This window comes from Haematobia irritans, chromosome 2 (genome assembly GCF_050003625.1).
Source record: "Haematobia irritans isolate KBUSLIRL chromosome 2, ASM5000362v1, whole genome shotgun sequence".
Taxonomy (NCBI): domain Eukaryota; kingdom Metazoa; phylum Arthropoda; class Insecta; order Diptera; family Muscidae; genus Haematobia; species Haematobia irritans.
In genome coordinates this window covers 155,796,360-155,812,819 of record NC_134398.1, presented here as the reverse complement: position 1 = coordinate 155,812,819, position 16,460 = coordinate 155,796,360, and the positions used below count along the sequence as shown (strand labels likewise).

General features: G+C 32.5%; 2 protein-coding genes across 2 annotated transcripts; both read left to right on the top strand.

The window, feature by feature from the left end:
• The first annotated feature begins 1,127 nt into the window (after positions 1–1,127).
• Positions 1,128–5,141, top strand: LOC142225124 (uncharacterized). The gene is made up of 2 exons (XM_075294900.1): positions 1,128–2,299; positions 2,375–5,141. Exons 1-2 carry the CDS (start codon positions 1,128–1,130, stop codon positions 5,139–5,141), a joined length of 3,939 nt encoding a protein of 1,312 aa, XP_075151015.1.
• Positions 5,142–5,372: 231 nt separating this feature from the next.
• Positions 5,373–11,917, top strand: LOC142226608 (uncharacterized). Its single transcript, XM_075296701.1, has 2 exons — positions 5,373–5,646; positions 10,582–11,917. The coding sequence occupies exons 1-2, from the start codon at positions 5,643–5,645 to the stop codon at positions 11,397–11,399; spliced, it is 822 nt and encodes a 273-aa protein (XP_075152816.1). The 5' UTR covers positions 5,373–5,642; the 3' UTR covers positions 11,400–11,917.
• Positions 11,918–16,460: the final 4,543 nt, after the last annotated feature.

Here is a 16,460-nt window from a genome sequence, read left to right as displayed (position 1 = left end):
GTGTCTCACTGTTGGGAAATCCTATTGATTTGTTTGTCATTGCACAGAATGACCACCCAAGATGTATATGTATCGTGAAGATAAGGTATGGAGGGGGTGAGATAAGATTTTGGCTGTTGGGAAAATTTGAGTTATTCGATTTGATTTCTTGGTTGACTGTGTGGAGTTTTCTGATCGCCTAGTAAGATGTAAACATTGATGTCTAATTGCATACAAAATATCTATGAAAATCAGGCAATGTGTCTATTTGTTTAGATTTTTTATGTATTTGTTACTTTTGAGAAGAAATGTGTATTTATAAAGGGATAAATATCTCATTCCTCGAAGAAATATATAGTATATTCATTTGAAATTTTACTTCCCAATTGAATTCTAAACCCCGACTTAGCAATTCATATGCACGGAGTTTTACGTTGTGAATACAACATTTAAAAAAAAACTGAAAAAACAGAATTTTGTTAATTTTTTGGTGTTTTACAAAAAAAAAATCGAAGTTTTACGTTGTGAAAAAGACAACATTTGTTAACAAACGAAAAAAAAAAAAAAAACAGAAACGGACACGTTGTGAAAAAAAACAACATTTGTTAACAAACGAAAAAAAAAACAGAAACGGACGTTGTGAATTTTTTTGGTGTTATACAAAAAAAAAAAAAAAAATAAATAAATAAATAAATCAAAACACGTAAAATACGTTGAGACTTTTTGTTGCAAAATAATAAATATAAACAAAAAGAAAAAAGAAAAGAATCGTACCTTTTAAGAAAAAATTGCGATTTATTTCTTGTGCTGCAAAAAATAATTAATAAAAGGTTTATTTATAAAAATTTAAAAAAGAAATATTTGAAAGAACTTTAAACAAAATGGAATCCCAAATGTTGACGTGCAAAGTATGCAGAAAAATGTTCAAAAGCCAAAATGCACTCCAAAAACATTTGCAGACACACAAAACGTGTAGTTTATGTGGTTTGATGGTGCGAAATGTCTATGCATTGAAATTACATATGGAAATTCACCAAGCGACAATGCATAGACAAGGTTTTGGACAACAACAGGAACAACAACAGCAACAACAACAGCAACAACAACAGCAACAACAACAGCAACAACAACAGCAACAACACATAAACATGTCCGTGGGAGGTGGAATCTACCCCCAACAACAATATAATTGGGATCAGCAACCAGGGCTTAATCCAGGGTCCCAACAACAACAACATTTTAACTTGCTGCAGCATCCAGGACCTATCTTTCATCAACAATTGCTGCAGCAAAATCAAAACTTGGAGCAACACTCAAACATATTTGAGCAGCAACAGTTTAATTTTGACCAGCAACCAGGGCCTAGTCATGGTCAGAGGAATTTAAATAAAGTATGTGAAATATGCAACGTCTATGTAAACCCAATGAATTGGTTCAAACATCACCAGTCTCCGAATCACATACAAAAAAGTGATGTTATTATAAATAACCAATTTAGACAGACGATGACAGGATTTAAAAATCGTGTAGGAACTTATACGTACCTAACCCATATGAATACCATAGATATAAATGAGGTATTCGAAGAATGTAATAAGAGTTTACACCTGTTAATTTTAAATTCACTGGCGAAGAATAAAAGTCTGAAGATAAATATCCAACTAATTGGGGAATACATAAAGTTGGGTGGTGAAGAGCTCCAAATGCAACACATGTATCATGTGTCCAAAATGCAGAGACTGGTTATGTCAGACAACATTGAGGATTTCATTAAAAGGCATATTGAGGAAATAAAGAGTCAAATGGCGGATTTCCAGGAAAGAGACTCTGGATGGACTTTGACTCGAATTGAAAAATTTGAAATCAACATCAACAAATGGTCTGGCTTTTGTGGTTCCCAATATATTCCAACGCCACCAAAATTATATTCGAAAAAAGCATGTATCAATGTCAGAAATACGGATGAATACTGCTTCAAATGGAGTGTCATTTCGGCGTTAACTTCCCCAAAGCCGACCCACCCAACGCGAACTTCATCCTATCGAGTAGATATCAGGCAGCAGAATATTTTGTTAGAAAACAATATAAATTTAAATTTTGAAGGGCTAGAATTCCCTATGCCTGTGCAAGAAATCCCAAAATTTGAAAAGCTGAACCCAGGAGTTAGTATTAATGTATATGGGTATAACCGGAAAGATGACACTGTCATCGGGCCATACCACATATCCCAGAATGTTGTTCCAAATGGGGTACACATTAACTTGTTGTTGTTGGAGAGTGGGGGTAAAGCACATTATATTTGGATTAAAGACATGTCAAGGTAAGAAAAAAAAATCCTTCATTTCATTTTTTACTTAAATATTAATAAAATATTTTTTTATTTTATTTGTTGTAGATTATTATCTTCGCAGTTAACCAAAAATTGTAAGAAATTAAAAATTTGCGACAGATGCCTGCAATACACTTCAAACTCCGACAAGTGGTCGAATCACTTAAAGGAATGTTCCAACATTGTAACCACCGTACCGGATGCAGGTAACAATTTTATTCGCTTTAAAAACATAAGTAAAACGATGGATGTCCCTTTCGTTGTGTATGCCGATTTTGAGTGTATACTAGAGAAAGATAGTTTAGGATCAACAATAAATAAGCACAAACCGTGTGCTTTTAGTTTTTATATAAAATGTAGTGTAGATAGTTCGTTAGATAGATTTAAGATTTATACTGGGGAGGATGCTGGGGAAAAATTTGTTAAATATTTAGATTTAGAATGTAGAGATATATACGAAAGGTATTTATCATTAAAAAAACCAATGTGTCCCTTATCACCTATTGAGGAATCCAGTTTTCACGCAGCTCAATTGTGTCACATTTGTGACAAAAATTTAGATACGGATAGGGTTAGGGATCATTGCCATATTACTGGAAAATATAGGGGGGCGGCCCATAATGAATGTAATTTAAATTATAAGATCCCAAAGTTTATACCAATCTTTTTCCATAACTTTTCGTCATATGACTGTCATCTATTTATTAAAGATTTACTAAACCTTATTCCTGGAAATACCTCAGTTATACCGCTAAATAAAGAATTATATATATCGGTATCTCATAAAATTAAATTTGATAATGGGGATCTTTTAGAATATAGGTTTTTAGATTCTTTAAGATTTATGCCTTCAAGCTTGGATAGCTTAGCTAAAAATCTGTTAGATGACAAAATGACTACGGTTAGATCTAATTTCTCAAATGACCACGAATTTAAAATAATGAGAAGGAAGGGTGTATTTTGTTATGAATACTTGGATTCATTTCAAAAACTTAAAGATATAAACCTTCCCTCTATAGAAAACTTCTACAGTAAATTAACCAACAAAAGTTGTAGTCAGGAGGACTACAATCACGCTATAGAAGTTTGGACAACATTTAATTGTAGAACACTTCAGGATTATATGGAGTTATATTTAAAAACGGATGTCCTTCTACTCACAGATATATTCGAAAACTTTCGAATCTTATGCAAAAGCATACATAAGCTGGATCCTTGCCAATATTTTACGGCGCCTGGTCTATCTTATGATGCTATGCTAAAGCTGATAACATCGGATGGTTTTAGCCTAGAATTGTTGAAGGATGTAGACACATACAACTTTATAAAAAATGGCATTCGTGGAGGTATTACTCAATGTAGTAAAAGATATCACAAAGCCAATAATAAATATATGAAAAACTTTAATCCTGATATTGTATCTACATTTTTATTATATCTTGATGTTAATAACCTATATGGATGGGCGATGCAGCAATTCTTACCATATGGTAATTTTAAATGGGTTGCAGAAGCTGACATTATTAGGGATCCTAACGTAATCAAAAATTTTAAATTCGATTCTCCTGAAGGGTATATTTATGAAGTTTCAATAAGTTGTCCACCCCATCTACATAATAAATTTAATGATTTACCTTTAGCGGCTGAAAACAAAAAAGTGGGAGGATCGAAACACAACAAACTTGTTGCAGATCTTACACCAAAAGAAAGGTATACCATCCACTACATGACACTAAAACAATGTTTAGAGCAGGGCTACGTTCTAAATGAAGTGCATAGGGTGCTTACTTTTAGTCAAAGACCATGGCTAAAGGAATATATTGACAAAAACAATGATTGTAGGAAAAAAACAAATATTGCTTTTGAAAAAAATTTCTTTAAACTATTGAACAATGCAGTATATGGCAAAACAATGGAAAATGTTGAAAAAAGAAAAGATGTGTCTATTGTAAAACAGTGGGCATATAGTGACAGGCGTAAGTTAGGTGCTGAAGCTCTAATTTCAAAACCAAACTTTCATAGTATATCCAAATTCACAGACAATTTTTGGGCTATTCAAATGAATAAAACAAAAATTGTTTATGATAAGCCAATATACTTAGGATTTTGTATTCTAGAATTAGCTAAGTGGAAAATGTATGACTTCCACTACAACTTTATGAAAGAAAAGTTTGGTGAAAGAATACAATTAAACTATATGGATACAGACTCTTTCATATACACCATCGAATCTGAAGATGTGTATGAAGAAATTAGACCTCATCTTACTACACATTTTGATACATCTGAGTATTCCGAAGATAATCCTTTCAATTTTCCTCTTGTAAATAAAAAGGAAATTGGATTAATGAAGGATGAAAACTGTGGTAAGATTATGACAGAGTTTGTCGGTTTAGGTCCAAAAATGTATTCATATACTGTTGAGGATGGTTATGAAATTAAAAAGGCTAAAGGTGTGAAAAAAAGTGTAATGGACAACTATAAAATTGATGACTATAGGAATTGTCTATTTACTAAAGAAAAAGTTTGTGATACAATGCTCACTTTTAGGTGTAAGCTACACAACATCTATACGAATGCCTTGAAAAAAGTTGTATTAAGTCCGTTGGATACAAAGCGTATGATCAAGGAAGATGGAATTAATACTTTCGCGTGGGGTCACCATGAAATTGAATCAAGTATGGAAAATATGCTAGTTGATATAGATGGCAATGGTCTAGATTTAGATTTAGGAGCAATCGAAACTGATTCCTCTTTAGAAAATTTAGTTCAACAATATACATCTGATTTTGATATGGATTTTAATGATCTAATGGATATAATTTTAATGTAAATACACTAAACTATTTATTATGTATTGTATGTATTTAAAAAATTTAACATTGAGAATTGTTATTTATATAGAAAAAATGTAATAAATAAAATGAAAAAATTGATGTATACATTTTTGTTTTATTTTTATTTATTTTAAAATTGATTATGGATATAAAGGTATGTATGGTTCATTGAAAAAAAAAAAATTAAATAATTTTTCGCACATTTCCCGTCAATGGTGTATATTCAATATAGCGATCGTGAATTATTAAACAATATGCTATGGTGTTTGCAGGAATGGGTTTACTGGTTTCGAGTTCAATTCTGACATCTATGGGACCTTGTTTGACCATTTCATTTTGGTGGCTAACATCGATGACTGCCATGGGGGTGTTCTTAAATTCAGCGCTTGTTAGTAATGGTTGTGGTTCTTTCATATAAAAGCTGTGTTGAAATTTGGCGTACATGTCATATAGAATAGCATATCTATTATCATCAAATTTGAGATTAAGATCATCATATGGGTAAGTATCGGAATTTAGATGAACTTTTAAATTTACTAGATTACAATGTATAAACTTGTTGTTTTTTTCAAATACCACGATTACAAATCTGGGGCGCTCTCTATTTAATGAAAGCTTTACATTCCAATTACATTTTGTCGCATTTGGGAATGTAGGATTAAAGTGACAATCCCAACTCCGAAAAGCAAGCGGTAATGTGGTACCATCTTTAATCATTTTTATAATTTTCAACTTTGTTATATCGGAAGCTTGCACATGTGGTATTCTCCATGTTATATTCTGTATAGTTAGTTTAACCATTTCTTCAGGCTTTGTGGAAAAGCAAACATTATGATCATTTGAACTGCGCAACAAAATTAAGTCATGTTTACAGTTTAACACGATTTTATTGAAGTCCTCTGCGAAGCCCAACAATAATTTTAACGGAACATAAAAATTAAATGACCCGTTTTCCATGTCATTGTGTTTACTCCATCCTGCATTCAGCATCATATTCGAATCCAATTCATTGAGAGATAAATAATTTTTTATAGTACTCGCCATTCCTAAATAACGTGTTCTATCAATTTCAACCCCATTGATTTCATAACGAATCTCATCAAACATATGTGCTACACAATTATTTCGCAGTCTAGCATTTGGTGTTGCTATACCATCCATCAGCGTTATGAAGCCTTCTATGTAGATATAACTTTCAGTAGGTAAGACATAGAGATCTTGATTTTGGATTGTTATTCTAATTTCATCATTATTTTTATATGACTGTATATATGGCATATAGCTATGATAATCCTTCTTAATAATGCTTTCATCAGAAAATGGTTTTTCTGCAACGCTTAATATTTCAGACATTTTTCTTAAGCTGTAGTTTTAAAGATTTTAGGAATAGTTTATTTTCTTTAGTTAATTTACGTTTTATAGATTGGGGCAGTATATTTTGTGTAATTAGCTTGGCTGCTCGTTCCGGAATGGAATCATTACCTATTTTATTGTAATATTTATTATAGATAATCATTTCGCTTTCGGTTTTAGATGAAATCGTAAAGTAATCTCTTCACCCCGAAAATTTATTATACGCCTTTCTTGATCCACAATCCAAACTTTTAGACAACTTATTTCCTTGACATTCACAGGTAAATAGATTAAATTCCTGGGTATCTCATCCATTTTATATCCTGGAGAGACATTCATAGCAAACTCATGTATTATATGCGACGGTGTGTTATTCATATATGATCCTGTGATTATATTACATTGGACTTGGATGGCATTCACTTTCATTATGTTCACTGATTGATGTGATTTATGTCGTGCATTAGGTACCAAAATTCGATTGTTGAAGCCAAATAGCGCGCCAATAGAACGATCTTTGTTAAAATCAATAATGTCGTGGGAGGAATATATTTCAATTTGAAGTGTATTATTATTAGCCTCAATCTCTAATATTTTGTTGATATTTTTCTTTACATATTCATGTTTTAAAAATTTAACAATATCCTCCAGTTCATAAGATCCCACCGGAATTTCAATGCAATCACCACCAATGTGGAAAAGATTGTTATCATAGTCAATATTTGGAATTGAATTATACGAATGAAAATCAACTAAAGCACATTCATATTCATCATTAAGTTGTATGGGTGGGAAATAATTGGTTATGAGCACCGACGATCTTCCGCTTAGGGCTAATGTAATTGACATTATGAAAACTTGCTTTAGAATGAAAAACAAAATTAAGTTTCAATCTTCTTTATTTATTTTATATTACTAAATACACATCATAAAATTTCATTCTTATTAATCCATGAATTGTGGTCATTAGAAAATCCCAACCATTTAACATATGCTTGTTGACCTTTTGTTTTTAGAATTTTTTCAACGAGGTAAACATCAGGGTGTCGTGTTCGCAGAATTTCTTCTCTATAGAAACCTCCTTTTATTGGATTACCTTGATAATCTTCCAATAGATATGTGGTAGGATTAGTGTTTTGGATAGAACTTATTCGAAAAATTTCCGTACTGAAATTAGGTGTATATCCTTTTTCAAATATATTTTTATATTTACTTATGCGAACATAGTCACCAACATGGAAGTTTGAGGGTTTATATACTTTAAGATGATTGTAAGCAGTTTTTAAAATATAATCCTCATTATTTTTATTGACATCAATAGGAGCCATTTTTATTGTTCTGTGTATTTTCCGATTATATTGATTAACTAAATTTGGTAAAATGTCAATCCACTTATAGGAACCGTTGTATGAGAACTCTTTAAACATAAAATTTTTTAGTGTACGATTAAAGCGTTCTACGATGGATGCTTTCATCACACTAAATGTGGAGTAGTGGTTTATTGAGTACTTTTGCGTAAGACTTTTAAACTCTTTATTAAAAAATTCTTTACCATCGTCTGTTTGTAGATTTTTAGGTGTTCGACCTTTGTTCAATATTTTTCTAAATGCATTGGAAACATCATATGCATTCTTAGTTTTAGTTGGTTCTGCCCATGCGTATTTTGAAAATGTATCGATGACGGTTAAAATATATTTATATCCTCTATTTAAAGATGAATAAGTTCCCATTTCAACCAAATCAGCCTGCCAAAAGTCATCAATTCCCTTCATTATATATCTCCGACGGGGAAATTTTTTCCGGGCTTGAGTGTGTATCTCTTGTACTATTCCTCTTTTGGCCATTGTCACTTTGTAATTAAATTTGATTAATGAACTTGAGATGTTATTCGCATATCCGACAGGACTGTAAATATATCCTTGATAATAGTTTTTAACTGCGATATTTCTTGATGTATTGTATTGACTTCAATATTTAAGTCTTTTTTTAGTAATTCACGTGAGATTTCGATTTGTTTTTGTAAGTAATTTTTGTTGACTGCGTCTGCACTTTCCACCGGTACCCCCACGTTTTTAATCTTTTTATTTTGGAAATCGATGTTATTATGCTTGTCAATAGCAATACCAAATATTTTCGGAACATATCTTTTCAACTCACTAGAATTTGAAAAGTGACCAAACTTATCGACGCTCATATCTCAATTGAATGCAATTGACAATTATCAGAATATTATATTGGCCTCCCTTAATTCTTCAATTATAGATATTATTTCATTGTTATGATTTGAATGGCCAGCTTGTTGAGATGCAATAAGAAGTTTTAAGCGCTCAACTAATTCATTCGGATCATCCCAATATATATAGTTTGGTTTATTTAAATTTAGGCTCATTAAACCTTTACCAGTGTAAGTGTCACCAAAAAGTTTCTGGATAATCTTTTTATATTTATATCCTTTATTCCCTCGTATTTGACCAACAGAATCATAGTTCTTGCGATGAGCATTTGTTCCCAAAAGAATTTTCTTGTATATATCCAATTCCAGTGAATCATACTTTTGTGGCTGTTTATGGGTAATTAATTCAAACAAGCCTGGCGTGTTTGCCCACGATTGATTCCCAACAACAATCTTATCATCGCTAATGTTAATAGGACTGTTTCCCAATTTCCACACTCCATTTTCATCTTTATATGGTCCATATACAGTATCGAGAGTTTGATCATTAAAAAGTTTAGTTAAATTAATAGTATAGAAATTATCATCTTCCAATTGTGAAAAATAATTTTCTGAATTTTCTTTATTGTCGCTGTCTTCATCACTTTGAGAATCCAGTTTAGAATTTATAAGTTTTTGAGAGTGTTTATCAAAATTTGATTTAGGAGGTTCGGTCTTTATTGGTGTGCTACTTTCAAACTTAAAAGTAGGAAGTTCTTTATTTCGCTGTTTCATTTTCTCATTTTTTAATTTCATTAAATTATTCAATGGATCTGTTAAAGGCTTGAATACATTTTCCAGTTTATGTGAAGCGTCGTCTTCTCCTAATTTTATGCTTTGAAATTTTTTTCTCAAAATTTTTCGAGATTTTATTAATTCTTTCAATATTTTTTCATTCATATTGTATCACCAATAGAAATCTTTTGAATTAGTTTAAACCGATAATGCTAACTGATGTATCGCTTTCGAACCGCTTTCGAACCGCTTCCGAACTGCTTCCGAATCGCTTTCGTACGGCTTTCGAACTGCTTAGATAAGTAAAGAACCGCCCTTAAAATAATTTCAAATCGGTTGCAGATGAGTTGGGGTGTATGTAGACGTCTGCATACAGTGGAAAGACATATACTACTAAGGTGTAATAAATATGTCAAAACCTTTTCTATATCTTCCATCAGCGATTTCATCGTCTTTGCTTATAACCATAAAACCATACCTATCCCTCCAACATTCACGACATATATCCACAAACATTTTATAGGACATATCGCTACCCACATGGTCATTAAATATATGTTTCATATTCGTTTCATCTTGCTTAAAAACAACAATTATGTTTGCGTTGTCCCGTATCAAATGTTTTGGTATGCGACTGTAAGTTTGGCATAAGTAAAATGAGTCTACATTTTTGTGACGACCCATAGAGAAATAATCACGAATATTATTCTGTTTATCGCATGCGACATCATCAAATATCATTATAGAGTTTCGTTTTGCTTCATGTGGCGGTATAACATCGTCGTTGTTGTTATATATGAAGTATCCCATACCACTTATAGGCTCAATTAGTCCTCTCAGGTATTCATATTTGGGTTGATATAACGATTTTGAGTACAAATATATATTTTCAAATGTTAGCCCATTTTCACTTTCTATAAGGCTTATCATAACATTAGTTTTTCCGCAATTTGATGGGCCCACAATTAGACATCGAATGGAATCGGGTAACAATGAACCATGTTTCGATTTATTAGGTTTCGCTTGCGTAAAATCTAGATCACGAACAGAAATACTTGTATCCTGTTTAAGTAAACGCATATTGACGACTAATTTATTATTAAACTGACCAAATAAATTTATGTGTTTATTTTTAGTTGAGAGCATATATATGTTTGTATTTCGGAAGAGACAAGTCAATCGCAAACGATCCATACAAGGAAGAGGATTCGTAAACAATTTAATCAACGCCTTACCAATTGAGCTACATTTACCCGGATACCAATTTTGTGGACCAGGAACAAAACTCGATAAAAGATTGAAAAGGGGTGATAAAGGGATAAATGCTTTGGATGCAGCCTGTAAAATTCATGATATAGCTTATTCACGAAGCTCAGATATTGAAAAACGCCACAAAGCAGATAAGGAACTCTTAGAGAGGGCGTGGGAGAGAGTAAAAGCTAACGAAAGTACTTGGGGTGAAAAATTAAATGCTTATTTAGTCTCCAACGCAATGAAAGCAAAACTAAAACTTGGCATGGGTATGAGGAAGAAAAAAGCATGCGGACGTACAATTTTCAATTCAACAATTAAAAAAGCCAACACACTACTAAAGAAGCAAAAACCTGTTGATATTAACTCTGCAATAAAAATCGCTCGGAAAGTTATTAATTCATCATTCAAAGGGAAAAAGTCACATGTCGTCATCCCAAGAGTTATTAATGTTCCTAAAATTGGCGGTTTTCTACCATTGGTTCCTATTATAACAGCACTAGGTGCCTTGGGTGCAATATCTTCGGGTGTATCATCGATAGCAAGAACAATTAACACTGCTAAAGATGCTAAAAAGCAACTAGAAGAGAGTATGCGTCACAACAAAAGTATGGAGTCAATTGCTATGGGTAAAGGACTTTATCTTAAACCATACAAAACTGGTATGGGTATTACCCTAAATAATACGGATACAAAAAACTAATATCTAAGCTACCTAACAGACCGCTGACAGATATAGACATCCAAATATTTGGGAAAGAATATATACCACATTTTCGAGGAGTCTTTATGCGAGATAATCTTCCGAAAAAATGTCAAACAAAAGAATGTGGTGTAGTAAACTTAGACTCAAGTATAGGATCTGGAACTCATTGGGTAGCATATTATAAAAACCACAAAGAAATTGAATACTTTGACAGTTTTGGAAATCTTCAACCCCCACTAGAAATATTGGTTTATTTAGGTCCCAATATCAAATATAATTATCAACGAGTGCAAAGGTTTAATGCATTCAATTGCGGTCATTTATGTTTACAATTTTTACTCCAAATTGTATCACAAAAAAAAAAAAAAAAATAATGTTTAATGTTCTCTGTTATTTGAATATAAAAGCAAGATGAGACTTTCCTTGATTTAGTTGGCTACGAAATATTGTCCGTTATACTTCGAATCATGTATGTACCGGATTTTGTATTGGTGGACTTTCAATACTGTCATGGGAATGATGACAGCATATATATAAAAGAATTGGCGTATATGCGAGGCTATTCTGTCGTACCCAGCTATTTCCTATTCAAACCCCCTTTCGATAACAGAGAACTAGTCAAGGAGGGTAAACGGAAAAACACATATTGTAAAAAATATGTTCACGGCTTAGATTGGAAAGATGGTGATATAAATTACACTGAAGTTGGCGATGCCTTGGAACCACTAAATAGTTATAAGTATGTGTTTGTTTTTGGACAAATTAAGAAAGAATTCCTTCAAAAATATTTAAATACAAATATTGTAAATCTAGAGTATAGAACAATTTTCCAAAATATGAGAAGCTACTATACGCATTGCCCTATGCATAAAGATAGGAAATTCAAGTGTGCTGTAAATAATATATTTAAATTATTTATATATATAGAGAAATTTTATGAATCTATAGAGGAAATTATTTATGAAGAAATACAAAACTAAACAATATTTCTAAACAAAAAAAAAAATAAATAAATAAATCTAAATAAAATAAAATTCATCTGTGTTTCAATTCATAAATTTTACATGTATTCCAATATCAAATATAATTATCAATTAATGTAAAGCTCTGAAATGTAAACTTGATATTTAACACCCTCATTTTCTGAATATAAAAGCAAGATGAGACTTTTTTATATTTAGTTGGCTTCGTAAAATTGTCGGTTGTACTTCTCATCATGGTCAATTTTCAAAAATCAGATTTTGTATTGGTGGACTTTCAACATTGTTTTGGAAATAATGATTGCATATATATAAAGGAATTGGCGTATATGCAAGGCGGTTCCGTTGTACCAAACTATTTTTTATTCAAACCTCCTTTCGATAGGAGGGAACTTGTCAAGGAGGCCAAACGGAAAAATGTACATTATAAGAAATTTATTACTGGCTTAGATTGGAAAGATGGCGATGTAAATTACACTGAAGTCGGCGAGGTCTTAGCACCCTTAAATAGTTTTAAGTATGTGTTTGTCTTTGGAAAAATTAAAAAAGAGTTTCTTGAAAAATATCTAAGCACAAATGTTGTAAATCTAGAATATAGAACTGTTTTCCCAAATATGAGAAACTATTATACCCATTGTCCTATACATGAAGATAGGAAATTTAAGTGTGCTGTAAGTAACCTATTTAAACTATTAAGATATATAGAATGGCATGATTGTATAGATGACATGATTAGTAAGACAATAAAAAATGAAAATTGTTCACAACAGTAACCCATATGCTTTAGTATGTATACTGCGGTGGGATTATTTAGTTTTATAATTTTTTCTTGTTCTTGTCCACCCAAATTCAAACTAATTCCAAATAAATGAGAAGAAACATATATGATATTAAAATGTTATTTTATTTTTATATTACTTTGTTTAAACTTAAATTATTTTTAAAATTTTTGCATCAGGATGTAAATAGAGTAAATCTTCCAACATTTCCCTATGACTTTCCGGGTCCATGTCATTATCTGCAATCCTCATTAAGTCATCCAATGATATTTCACAGAGGAAATGTTGGCCCTCCGGTATATTCTGTTCTTCCACTTGCATGTTGTTTAGGATTCGATCATTCAGATTTACGTTTTCATCCTCATCATCGCTGAATATAATTTGGGATGGTGGTAAGGCCATTTTTTTCTCGTGATGTTGAGTTGACGAAGGTTGAATTGAAACTGTCCCTATGAGTTTCTTTTGGACACTCTTTGAAAAACTGAAAATTCATAAATTTTAGAATTCCATTGTAGTGAATGGAAATTCGATGCATTTGAGATAATTTTTTGTTTGGACACTTGTGGTTTTCAAAACACTCAAAATATTCTATAAGCAATACATTATGAAATGTGATTTCTATTGCATGTTTGTTGTTTCTCAAACCCTATGACAAATTCTAAAAATTGACAAGAAAAAAAAAACACAATGGTTTTGTTTCGAATTTCATTCTTTATTTAAAATTTTAATTTTTTTCTTTTAATAATTAATATGGTGCGTAAAATGGATCGGAGGACAAACACTGTTTCAACTCCAATCTGCTAATTGGATTCTCCTTATCGTCTGAAATAGACACTTTTGAAACAGAAAATTCTCCAGAATCTATACGTTGAATTGTATCATCATCCAGGCTGTTAAATCTTTTGGGTAAATATAAGATTTGATCATCCACCAAACGCAGCACTATAGAATCCCCATACTTTGTAGTTGTCCTATAGCATCCTTCAATAGAATAGTCCTTATGTGTAACCATATCCTTAATATGTAGGATACGTTTTAAATTTTTTTCATTGAAAATGGACACGACATCTATAGCACCGGACATATTTATTTATTTATTTATTCTAATTCAATTACGTTTTCTGAACTGTGGTATAATTCCAGAGAGCATATGGCTTTTATAAGCGATTGTTCAATCCCAGGCGATCAGAAAACTCCACACAGCCAATCAAGAAATGAAAACGAATAACACAAATATTCGTTTTCATTTCTCAGTCCGACGATTTTTTTAATGACCTTGCGACCTATCATAGAAAGCCCATTAAAAAAAAAAAGGCCCATGGACAGACACTCTGCCTCTGATTTTAGAATGCTAAACAAATCAATAGCATTCTCAACAGTGAAACACTTATCTCTTCACCCTACCACTTTTTCTATGACACATAAACAAACACCAAATCTAGGTTTCAGCGATTGTTCAATACTAGGCGATCAGAAAACTCCACACAGCCAACCAAGAAGTCAAATCGAATAACACAAATTTTCCCAACAGCCAAAATCTTATCTCACCCCATCCCTATCTCATCTTCATGATACATGCACATGCACCACACAACCAGTCAATGCACTCAACACAATGACACTCATGCATATAGGGACAGCCAAACTAGAGAATCACTTATCTCTTCACCCTATCCCTTCTTCTATGGCACATAAATAAACACCAAATCTAGGTTTCAGCGATTGTTCAATACTAGGCGATCAGAAAACTCCACACAGTCAACCAAGAAATCAAATCGAATAACACAAAATTTCCCAACAGCCAAAATCTTATCTCACCCCCTCCCTATCTCATCTTCACGACACATGCACATGCATTTCTTCAGAATCTCAGACGGTCACTCTGTCTCCCATTTTAGAATGCTAAACAAATCAATAGCATTCTCAACAGCGAATCACTTATCTCTTCACCCTATCCCTTCTTCTATGGCACATAAATAAACACCAAATCTAGGTTTCAACGATTGTTCAATACTAGGCGATCAGAAAACTCCACACACTTTTCCCAACAGCCAAACTCTTATCTCTCCCCATCCCTATCTCATCTTCACGATACATGCACATGCATTTCTTCAGAATCTCAGACGATCACTCTGTCTCTCATTTTAGAATGCTAAACAAATCAATAGCATTCTCAAGAATCACTTTAGGTTTCAACGATTGATCAATACTAGGCGATCAGAAAACTCCACACACTTTTCCCAACATCCAAACTCTTATCTCTCCCTCCCTCCCTATCTCATCTTCACAATACATGCACATGCACCACACAGCCAGCCAATGCACTCAATACAATGACACTCATGCATACAGGGAAAATTTTTTTTGGATGACCTTATGACCTATCACAAAAAGCCCATTAAAAAAAGCCCATTGAAAAAAGCCCATAAAAAAAGGCCATTAAAGTGGATCAGTCTATACGTATTACACTACTTTGGTATAGCCTCCATATAGACCGATCTCCCGATTTTACTTCTTGGGCTTTTAAAAACTGTATTTACTATCCGATTTGCCTGAAATTGGAAATCTAGAGGTATTTTGGGACCGTAAAGAGGTGCGTCGAAAATAGTTCGTATCGGTTTATGTTTTGGTATAGCCTCCATATAGACCGATCTCCTCATTTTACTTCTTGGGCTTATAAAAACTGTATTTAGTATCCGATTTGCCTGAAATTGGAAATCTAGAGGTATTTTGGGACCACAAATAGCTGTGCCGAAATTGAGGTGTATCGGTCCATTTTTTGGTATAACCCTCATATAGACCGATTTCCCGATTTTACTTCTTGAGCGTCTAGAGACTATATTTTCTAGCCGATTTGCTTGAAATAGAAAATCTAGAGGTATTTTAAGATCACAAATAGGTGTGTCGCAAATGGTGCATATCGGTCCATGTTTTGGTATAGCCCCCATATAGACTGATCTCCCGACTTTATTTCTTGGGCTTCTAGAATGATTCATGGTGGTGGGTATTTAAGATTCGGTCCGGCCGAACTTACTACTGTATATACTTGTTTATTTGTTTGTTTGTTTGCTATGACATCTGTGTAAAGTATTTAGTATACATAAAGTCATTGAACAGACAACATCATATTTTTTCACCGTATTAAAAATGTCGAATTTTTCTGGTACAAAGTTATGTGTTGTGGAAAGCATTACTTTTTTGTTGTCATATGAAGAAAATTGCCTCAGAGTTGCATCGAATGCTTGTCGAGGCATATGATGATTATGCTCTATCAGAAACAACATGCAAAAGATGGTTTC

Bases quoted from the DNA above. Each gene is read 5' to 3' on its own strand.
- LOC142225124 (XM_075294900.1), top strand. From the start codon at position 1,128: ATGTCCGTGGGAGGTGGAATCTACCCCCAACAACAATATAATTGGGAT. The intron at 2,300-2,374 runs GTAAGAAAAAAA...TATTTGTTGTAG, and splicing joins TGGATTAAAGACATGTCAAG to ATTATTATCTTCGCAGTTAA.